The sequence below is a fragment of the Limulus polyphemus genome, unplaced genomic scaffold (genome assembly GCF_000517525.1).
Source record: "Limulus polyphemus unplaced genomic scaffold, Limulus_polyphemus-2.1.2 Scaffold7760, whole genome shotgun sequence".
NCBI lineage: Eukaryota > Metazoa > Arthropoda > Merostomata > Xiphosura > Limulidae > Limulus > Limulus polyphemus.
The window spans coordinates 12,033-23,168 of NW_013673370.1; the positions used below are offsets into that span (position 1 = coordinate 12,033).

Sequence of the window (11,136 nt, forward strand, 5' to 3'; positions counted from 1 at the left end):
AGTAACAATAGAAAAACAGTGTTTCTCTGTGGAGACATAAAAAAAGAGTTTGGAGGAAGAAGTAACAATAGAAAAACATTGTTTCTCTGTGGAGACATAAAAAAAAAGAGTTTGGAGGAAGAAGTAACAATAAAAAACATTGTTTCTCTGTGGAGACATAAAAAAAAAAGAGTTTATGTATTTAGTTTGTTGCAAGTGTGTATTAGAATGTGACATATACAAATGGCCCCTTGTTATCCTTGAATACGAAACATTTTTACAAATTTACCTGTACCTATATTGTCTCACAAGATTTTAAATTTTTGTTTTGAGAAACTGTGAATGTTTAGTTATGAAATATTGATTCAAACAAACTTTTTTTCTTATAGAGTCAATTATCGATTTATAAGAGTGGATTTTTACATCCTATAAATACTTTTTAGAAGCACAAACATAATTTTCTTTAATTTAACCACCAACCTGTTTTATTAACGTTATATTTTCAACATCTAATAAAACATCTGGTCTATTAATGTCAACTTACATATGTTACCATGTTTTTATAATACAGTGCGTGTGAGGTTATCACTAAATATAGTTTAACACAAAAGCTTTTTGTTTGTATGTTCAAGTTTTAAAATAAAAAGTTTTCTAAGTTTACTGTCTCTACGCGCATAATTTTATCTACGTATATATATATTTTTGATGAGGTGAAGCATAAAGTACAAAAATGATTTGGAAAAGTGTAATAAAAAGAAACTTTTTCAATACTTCTGCAATATTCTTGGAATGAAGAGAAGCATGGTGTATCTTTTGTCCTCTTTTCTCTTCTGAGACATAAATAAATTAAGATTTTATTTTTCTTAACAATATTACAGACAATGTTTAAGAAATGTGGATTGTTTTCAAATACTTTTCCATACTGACTCTTTTCAGAATATTTCATCTTTTCATTTGCTGTAGACTTTAACTTTTCATTCAGATTTTGTCGCTGGAATAAGTGGAAGTGTCAAATGTGTTATAGTTCAAGCCTGCCCTTCAGAATGAAATCTCTCAGCTGACTGAAAAGATATTTGTAAGTAACTTCTTGGAAATATACAAATTAAAATTTTCTACAAGCAAGCTAAGCAATGGTAAAGCAAATATCTTGACTTTATATTGTTTTTTTATTTTACTGACACCATCATGTTATAATAAATCCAATCAAAAACACTTTAGGTGTGAAAAAAACGTGCGTCCAAAAAAAAAAGCATTGAGCGTGCGACCTATAGGAATGAAATCAAAATTGGTGGCGAAACTGGTAGCTACACTTACAGCATTGATCAGAATTTGATAGCAAATATTCATTCATTAGTTAGCTAGGTCACATATTGTTTTACCCACCATCATACCTTATATGCACTGAAGGGTCAAAAAGTGTGGATGTTATGACCTTTTACAAAGTATATTCAAATTTTAATTTAAAAACTTTATTACTGAAGCATGTTGGTAAACTTGACATCAAAACTTAAGTTTATAATTTAAATTTTTAATATTATCATAATTCCAAAAGGATATATTAAAGAAATCTGTTGTATGACACATTTGTGCCACAAATTGCTCATTTTAGGTTATCTTTCTACTCTTGTATGATTATCTGAGTGTCACACTAATTAGAAGCACACAGTATATATATTAACAAACCACCATAGAATGTCCAAGCCCACATGGTATGTCTCTTCCCATGTCATGCTGTCTTTCAACAGTTCACTCTGACATTGCTATTGGATTATTTATAACTAATAGAAAGAGCAGCTTTTTTTGTACAAGATTATTTACATTATTATTTCATATTGGTACCGGTAAGTAGATATTTAACACCGGTTTTATTGTTTGCGATCATTTCTTTCTCTGCATTGAGCAACTAGTAGAATTTTTTAAACCTATTTATTTTATAACTTAGTTAAAAAGCCAGTTAAATTTTAGTAGTTTTGAGACATTATATTATAGTGTCTGATATATTTTTGTGTTTGAAATGCATACTTGAAATGAACATGAATTATTTTGTGGATAACCAAAGTAATATGAAAAAAAACAGTGCTAAAGAAATACACTCTTAAGTACCAATTACTGAATTAGGCTTAAACTCGTAGTTCAAAATCTGATTGCATCACGTGATTATAATTTTATCAGTTGTTTACATTAAATTCTCCTGTTGCTACTTGGATAGGGCTTAAAGGGTTTTGTAAAATAATAAAGGTAAAAACAAACAAATTTGAAATGGTTAGATAGTCAAGACTGTTACGATAAGTAATTGTAATTGTCTATTACAATCTGCAGTCATTCTAGAAGAAAAAAATTATTGATTTTATTTTGTATTCATCAGCTTTATCCTCTCCCTATATATATAGATGATTTAATTACAATTATTTAGGGTAGAGGTAAAATGAGGTTTTACGGGTTATGCAAATAAAAACTGTAATGGGAAAAGAAGTAGTCTTATTCTTTTCATGAAAATCACCTTTCACTCAGACTGACTCAGTAAAGGCTTTGCAAATTTACAGACAAATTTTTGGTAGAAATACTTTATTAAAAAATCAGATTTTTTTTTGTATACAACAGACTTAATGTTTACTAAAACATTTAGAAAGATACATTTAGCAAGTTCAGAGTCATAGTAAACATTACTAGGTACATTTCACAAGCTTGGCAAATAAAAATTTATATAATTCCTCAGTTTTAATCTGTTGTGTTTATGAATCTGATAAAACTTTTATCTAACTAGAGAAATTTTAAAGAACAGTGACATTGTTTCTCAAAAATTATTTACTGATGTTTCATTCATCAACTTAAACTTTCAGTGAAAATACAACTGATATTTAAGCTTTATTGTCATATTTTACTAATTTGTTTTCATCAGTCACCAGAAGAAGGTGATTGTCGAGAAACTGATACAAATGATTTAAGACATAGTATGACATTACTTCTTGATGCCAGGAGAGGTTTACATTCATCTAGCTGACACTCCTAGTAAATGGAATGTACAGAGTGATGATGAGGGACATTAGTCTTATGTCTGTGTATTAACGAAGACAGAATCTTTAGCTTTGAATAGTTGTTATGACGTGTTCTTATAGCTTGTTTGCTGAAGGATTTTCAAAACTGTGTGTGACTCAAGAAAGTGGTATTCTGTTCTCCTTTGGTAATGTGTCAGCATAGTAAGTTGTTGAATAAAGTGGTATTCTATTCTCCTTCGGTAATGTGTCGCCATAGTAAAGTGGTATTCTATTCTCCTCCGGTAATGTGTCACCATAGTAAGTTGTTGAATAAAGTTGTATTCTATTCTCCTTCGGTAATATGTCACCTTAGTAAAGTGGTATTCTGTTCTCCTTCGGTAATGTGTCACCATAGTAATTTGTTGAATAAAATGGTATTCTATTCTCCTTCGGTAATGTGTCACCATAGTAAACTTGTTGAATAAAGTGGTATTCTATTCTCCTTTGGTAATGTGTCACCATAGTAAGTTGTTGAATAAAGTGGTATTCTATTCTCCTTCGGTAATGTGTCACCATAGTAAGTTGTTGAATAAAATGGTATTCTATTCTCCTTCGGTAATGTGTCACCATAGTAAAGTGGTATTCTGTTCTCCTTCGGTAATGTGTCACCATAGTAAGTTGTTGAATAAAGTGGTATGCTTTTTGCCTTACTTGAGATGTCACCATAATAGGCTGTTGCATTAAGATGTATGCGTTTCTCCTTAATATTGGTCACATTTATGGACAGACCACTCAATGCTCTGCTAGTTTAAAGTAATGCTACTCTGGTTAAAGTCAGTAGAAATAAAACAACTATTTTTTCAGTAACTAAATGACATACAATCGTATAGGTGAAAACATTAATATGACTAGTGCTGTTTGCGAGCTACTTGTCTACTAGTTTCGTTAGAAATGGAAGTAAAATAATAAACCTCTAAGATAATTCTAAGAAATATGTGGTCCTTGTATAATGAAGTTCAAGTTCTTATTTTTATTGAAGATGGAATATTCACTTTTTAAAAGTAACCTGTGAGTTTTTGATTGTTATGTAAAGAAAACACTATGTTTTGTACATGCTTAAACAATCTGCCAACCATTTTCAGTTAATGTACTAAAAAGTTTTTTGTTCTGTTAAACGAAGCTAGTAAAGCAGGAAGTACATTCTTATATCAATCAGACCACGAGAGATTCAATACAAAATTGTACAACCAAAATTTTCAACAGTTTAAAGAACCTTACAATTTATAGTTTGACTAACCTGCTACAGATAGCTTTTGTAAATTTAAAAATTTTTTATTTCGTTTGGTAAACTGTTAATATAAAAATTTTGTGAATTCAAGCAGGTTAGTGTGTCAAAAATTATGTCATGGTTCAATAGAAAAAGTCAACCTACGATATAACGTGTTTTAAGTTCTCACTTGCCCTTCAAAGGGAAGAATGTCTCTCTTTTTAATTTCAACACGTGAATATGTCTAGCATAGAGTATTATAACTTTTCCATATCTGGTTAGGTTTGCTAAAGGCTGAAATTTATGTTAATAAAAAAATATTTCCTAAGGAAGATCTCACTAAAAAAATTTGATTCTAAGTAAAATCCTACAGAAATCTAGTTGTGTTGTCCACAAGATGATTAATTATCACATCTGGACGTCTCCCCCTTGTTCTGTAAGCGGTCACAAATTTCACACTGGCTGCATTTCTATCCTCTAACAACATGTATATATTTCCAATTTTATTTTATAAATAACAGCAGCTAAATTTTAATAAAATATTTAATGTACAATACATGTGATACCATCAGTTCTTATATAAAGTAATAGGACACATAGCTATAATTTCTCTGAACAGATAGATTTTGAAAGTATTGTTTGTTAACTGAACTTAAAGTGACTAAGACTTTACCAAACATTTTGTCTTCTTGATTTATCAAAATAATTGCTGGATAGGTAACTTACAAGAGCTCTGGTTTACACTAGCAGCAACCAGTATGGATCTTCACACAAATGAGGTGTTAAACATGCTGTAATAATTGTGTTAGAAAATGCATGGGACTTAGATCGGGTCAGCTACACAACAATAGTAATTACAAACTAGTGTGTCAATATTTTAAAACTCAAGGAAATATAACTTTTACCAAGAAACAAAAAATCTCACTTTTAGATCCACTACCCTGGTATCACAACATGTGGACAAGTGATAAAAGACAAAGCATAGTATTTTTGGGAATAAAAGTTAGATGAAAAAAAAAAGGACTTTTACTCTCCAGATAATAATAATAATAAAAATATTTTTGCTATTGTAGTACAAACCCTAATGAAGTAAGGTGAAAAGTTGGCCAAAATAAAGCTTTTTTTTATTATTATCTGGAGTGTAAAGGTAGTTATTTTCTAATTTTATTACCAAAATGTCTAAATCCTTCCAACATGCACCAAAATTTTGAAAAACAAAAAACATACTACTTAGACAAGCACTAATTAGAAAGAAAACATACCCATTATGCAATATTCAGAGAAAGAGTCATAAATAGATAAATTTGTTGTATTTATTTCTGTACATAATGACTCATTCTACAAAACTAGTAAACAAGACTGGCCACCTGCTAACCAGAAATTGCAGCCTGTTTTATACACGCCACAGCAAGCTAAGTAAATACATTCTGTAGGAAAATAAACATATCCGAACTGTTTATCATGTCGCTGCTGTACCCTTCTCTTCTTTCTCTTTATTTTCTAAGCTTTTGTTCCATCCCTCCAACCCTTTCGGTAATGAAGTATCTTCATCTAACGACCCAGTTCCTTCCACAAATTCTTCGTAGGAAGACTTTTCTTTAAACGGCCGTTGTCCGAGCAACTCTATCATGTCTTCTCTACTTAAAATTTCCTTTTCAAGCAATCGTTGTGCCACCTATAGGTAAGAACAACATTTTCTTCTGGATGAAGTGTCAGTATTATCACAAGATGACTTTTAAATTAGTGGACTACAGAAATCTTGACTGATCTCCAGATATAAAGTCAATGTATCTACATAGGTAATATCTTCAAATAAGTCTAAAGTACTGATTCGTAAGAGGCAACGATGTTAATAACAGAAGAAGACAGTAAAATAAATATAGTTTTAACTTAGAATTATTTGCAAGACTACTGAAATACACTAGAACAGTTACCCCTCCCCAACTGAATATGGGGCACAAGATTTGAGAACACCCAGCAATTTAAGGTAAATCAGCAGAAGATGTATTGTAGGTTTTGCTACAAAACTCTTTGAAGTGTAAACTAAACTTTACATGTTTATTTTAAATCATTAAAGTATCAAACATACAACACTGAAACTAGAAGGTCATAGATAGGCCTAAATAAAATATTTTTAATTGTGTACCAGTTTAACGTTGAATATTATTTATGATTTTAACTTTATACAAAAGTGCCAAAATACTATAATTAGAAAACACCCTTTTGTCTTCAGTTTTCACACATCATGTTACATCCCTTTCAAGGTTCCTTGTATGAAATTTTATTCAATAATTAAAAAACAAAGAATCAAATGGTAGCCAATGTCATATACTATACAGAAGTATAGTTTGACAAAATAACCCAAACCTTTCAAACAATGAATGTTCAACATTAGAAATTTCTTACCAATCTTTAAAGTAATTTTTATATTACTCAGTTACTCACTTGTAATCATACTGGTTCTAATATAATGAATAATTTAGCAAACACAACTTTAACCGAGGTATTTTAAAAGTGTAACCGTTACCTTTTCGATATCCGATTTGTGTGAAGTCAACAGCTGCATGGTACTTTCATAAGCCTTCTGCACTAATGTTCTCACTTCTTGGTCAATTATCTGAGCCGTTTCTTCACTGTAAGGTTTATCAAGAACCAGTTCACCAGACTGTGGTAAATCAAAGGACAAGTTTCCCACTTTCTCGCTCATTCCAAACTGAACAACCTAAAAACGCAGACCACTCAGATGTGAAATATGTAGTTGGAGAAAACTGGAGAAAATCTCTGACCAGAAGGCAAGTATTTAAAACAAAATATTTTCCTGATAACATAAAATATACTCTGGATAATAAATCAATCAAAGATACATTTATGTTTTAAGCTCGTACATTATATGCACAGCCAAACTTCAAGGAATACAACCTGGATATTTACAAGATGACAGAATTTGTTGTTCACAAACCTCTCAACAATTACATCAACAATGTTAGGGTCAAGTATCACTATGTTTCTAACCAAAGACAGTTACATTTTGTTATATTCATCATGTTCCCAATCAACAAGGATTAGATGCAACTGACCTGAGCATAGGCACTTTGGGTAACTTTCTTCAGGTCATCCTGAGCTCCCGTTGTGATCCGTCCAAAAAATAAGGTCTCTGAAACTCTACCCCCAAGGGTCATGCACATTCTGTCGAACAACTGAAAGTAAACTTGTAGATTTTATAATAAACCTAAAACACAACCTGAACAAAAAAAAACATCCGACATGTTGGTGTATTGATCACTGTTACTTTTAAATTGAAGCAAATCATAATTTCAATACAAAAACAGCAGGAATCTTTACGCTTCTGGTACGTATGCAACAGACTTAACTAAACTACGTGGAACATAAACTTCTACTACATGTTCAATAAAAACCACAATAAATAATATGTAAGATAAATTAAAACAACTGAAATACTTAAGTAACTTCCAACCTGTTCGGTGCTGTAAAGGTACTGCTCCTTGGGAAGATACTGTGCATACCCCAACCCTTTACCTCTCGGGATGATGGATACTTTCAACAGAGGATCTGCATGTTCCAAAAACCATCCAGCCACAGCATGGCCTGCCTCATGGTAGGCAACTGTCTTCTTCTCATCAGGCTGAAGAACATTGGTTTTCTTCTCCATCCCTAGAAGATAAACATAACAAATTTGTACTTTGTTTTACACTTCTTTAAATAATACATTATACATAGCTCAGTGTGAATCAGGTATCTCAACAAGTGAGCTTAACCGAAGTTTCTCAACTCTGTGAATTGGGTAATTCAAGTATCTTGGCAGCTTAGTGTGACCTGGGAAGTATCAAGAACTCAATTTTACTCCAGTATCTCAACAGCCATAGCATGAATCAGGTAATTCAAGTATCTCAACAGCTTAGTGTGACTTGGGAATTAACAAGAACTCAATTTTACTCCAGTATCTCAACAGCCATAGCATGAATCAGGTAATTCAAGTATCTCAACAGCTTAGTGTGACTTGGGAATTATCAAGTATCTCAACAGCTTAGTGTGACTTGGGAATTAACAAGAACTCAATTTTACTCCAGTATCTCGACAGCCATAGCATGAATCAGGTAATTCAAGTATCTCGGCAGCTTAGTGTGACTTGGGAAGTATCAAGAACTCAATTTTACTCCAATATCTCAACAACCATAGCATGAATCAGATATCCCAACAGCTTACAGTGCCATTTAACATGGTATTCTGTATGTGATTTCAGAGTTAACAACTATTATATTTTACTTTGCTGATTTAACAAAAGTTCATGGTAGATACAATATAGAGGGATACTGATAAAAAACTGTAGAGGTTATGCAAACCGTACAACACACAAAAGTATTTTTATTCTTTACATGAATATCACCTTGCACTCCCAAGAGTCTGAGTCAGACTAACATTGGCAATTCACAGATATACCGTGACTACAAATAAATTTGTAATACACCCAATTTTTTGTGTTTGTAAAATAGACTTGTATATCTGACTAAAAGCTTGCCAAATTTCATGTAGGTTTACATAGTCAATTCAGAATTATATTCTTTCTTCGATACATGATCAGTCCCCTAGATTGACCTCATGCACATTCAGTTAAAAATATCTAATATTCAAAGTACAGATTTTTTACAAACACTTTTCTTTAACCTTCTCTGCACGAGCTTCCTTAACTGTGCATGTCACAAGGTTTTAGTGTCTAACATTCAAAAATTTAATTAAACTACTTTTTGTTTATGTTATACCAATTAGTATAGCATAAAATCTTAGCTAATAATCCATATTTTAATATTATACAAGTTTTAAGTTCTTAATTTTATAAGGCAATATTATTTAAAATCTTGAATTTCCCTTAGTGTTTGGTTACAGAGCCACCAAGTAGAAAATCAGGTTCCTCTTGTCACACCTACCTGTCACATCCTCTCTTTCAGGATTTGTTAATAGTTCTCTCTTACATTTAATTATTTATTATTTATAACCAATAGAATGCCAAAGTTTTCATCTATCAAATCACATATCATATTATGTTGTTTTTTGAACAGAAAATTGTCAATTTTTCTTTTAATAAAAGTTTTGTTCCCACAGGAAACATATCAACTAGATTGGATGAATTTTTAAAGGCTCTTGTTGCATAGTTGGAAAACCAGAAAAATTGTTATCGTTATGGGACATTGTCTGCTTTTTATATGTTATTATTCTATGTTCTTTGGTGCATTATTTAATTTAAAAAATTATTTAATGCATTAATACCATTAGTATATAAAAAGTAGGGTCGTGTGTCCTCGACAGCAAAAACAAAAAAGACCTGGGCAAGTACTTTATTTCTTGTTTTTCATGTGTATTCTTTATTTATTATTATAAAAGTAACTAAAATGTAAAAATAGGAATCTCTTTAAGTTAGTTACAGTTAGATGAGGTAAAATAAACAATACTAATATGATAAAAATGTTTCACGAGACACACATGCAAGCAGCTCGTGGGTAATGTAATTCGAGCTCCACATTAGAGTTAGGGTAGAGAATTACTGAAAACAAGTGTTTGAAATGTACGTATTTAGGAGGTTTCGGATATTATGCAAATTAAATGAGATTTTTTGAGATGAAGTATTTTTAATCTTAACGTGAAAATCACTTTGCACACAGACTAGTAAAAAAAAAGACTCGATATATTCACGGACAAATTTTTATTAAAAATACTTCACAAAAAAAAATCTGATTTTTTGTATGTGAAAGACTTGTAACGTTTACTGAAGATATATGTGCTATATTAAAATGTAGTAGTATCAAAACTATAACGACTTTGAGTGAAAAGTGGTTATGTAGTTAGTTAATTCAACAGAAGAGAGAGTTGAAAAGGATCATTTGATGAAAGTTTAAAATTTATATTCAAAATCTGAAATCAAAACTCATGAAAATAAAAATTCAGATGTTACCAGCCACGACTCTCTCAATTGCTTGTTCAAAATGCTTCATTACGATGTTGTCATTCAAGTCTCGAGCAGCAATCAGGGCAGCTTCATTACACACGTTAGCAATATCGGCCCCTGAAACACAGATGTTAAATCTGAGGAACGATACGATGGATAAAGCTAAACTATTAAATCTGAAAGAGAAAGGTAAAAATAACACAGGTATAGAATACACACCTCAGTACCTAAAGTTACCTGGTGAGTAAATACAAAAATACTCTATCTGAAGGTGTAAAATACAGGGTCATAGAGACAAACTTAAATCATTTTACATAAAGGAAACTTTTAAAAATACTATAAAAATGTTATGATATATTCAACTTTTTTACATTATGAGGTAATAACTATATATAGCATTTATTAGAAGGTTATTGCTTTCTTAGTGCCAGAGTTGGGCGATTTTACTTGCACTAATAATACTTACTGAAACTAAAGGTGATAATATTACTAATTTATGTTTTTGCAAAAAAAAACAAAGATCTGTTAATGTTTATCATTATCACAAGCAAAATATCCCTTATTTGACATTCAGAAACTGTGACACAGTCAATAAAGATGTGTGTGATACTAATCCCTTATTTGACATTCAGAAACTGTGACACAGTCAATAAAGATATGTGTGATACTAATCCCTTATTTGACATTCAGAAACTGTGACACAGTCAATAAAGATATGTGTGATAATAATCCTTATTTGACATTCAGAAACTGTGACACAGTCAATAAAGATGTGTGATACTAATCCCTTATTTGACATTCAGAAACTGTGACACAGTCAATAAAGATATGTGTGATAATAATCCCTTATTTGACATTCAGAAACTGTGACACGGTCAATAAAGATATGTGTGATACTAACAATCACATATTTGACATTCAGAAACTGTGACACAGTCCATAAAGATATGTGTGAT

At 31.1% G+C, this 11,136-nt stretch overlaps 1 protein-coding gene and 1 long non-coding RNA gene across 2 annotated transcripts in view; one reads left to right on the forward strand and one right to left on the reverse strand.

Moving 5' to 3' along the window:
* Nucleotides 1-1,216, forward strand: part of LOC111089889 — a 5,236-nt gene extending 4,020 nt beyond the window's left edge. Inside the window, exon 3 of the long non-coding RNA XR_002614048.1 lies at nt 916-1,216. This is a non-coding gene — a long non-coding RNA (uncharacterized LOC111089889). The remainder of the gene's footprint in view (nt 1-915) is intronic.
* Nucleotides 1,217-5,514: 4,298 nt separating this feature from the next.
* Nucleotides 5,515-11,136, reverse strand: part of LOC106474846 (AFG3-like protein 2) — a 16,960-nt gene continuing 11,338 nt past the window's right edge. Inside the window, exons 8-12 of the mRNA XM_013935542.2 lie at nt 10,187-10,297; nt 7,697-7,893; nt 7,299-7,418; nt 6,749-6,943; nt 5,515-5,896 (exon numbers count right to left, since the gene is read on the reverse strand). Of these exons, the coding sequence (XP_013790996.1) occupies nt 5,681-5,896; nt 6,749-6,943; nt 7,299-7,418; nt 7,697-7,893; nt 10,187-10,297 (839 nt within the window). The 3' untranslated portion in view covers nt 5,515-5,680. The remainder of the gene's footprint in view (nt 5,897-6,748; nt 6,944-7,298; nt 7,419-7,696; nt 7,894-10,186; nt 10,298-11,136) is intronic.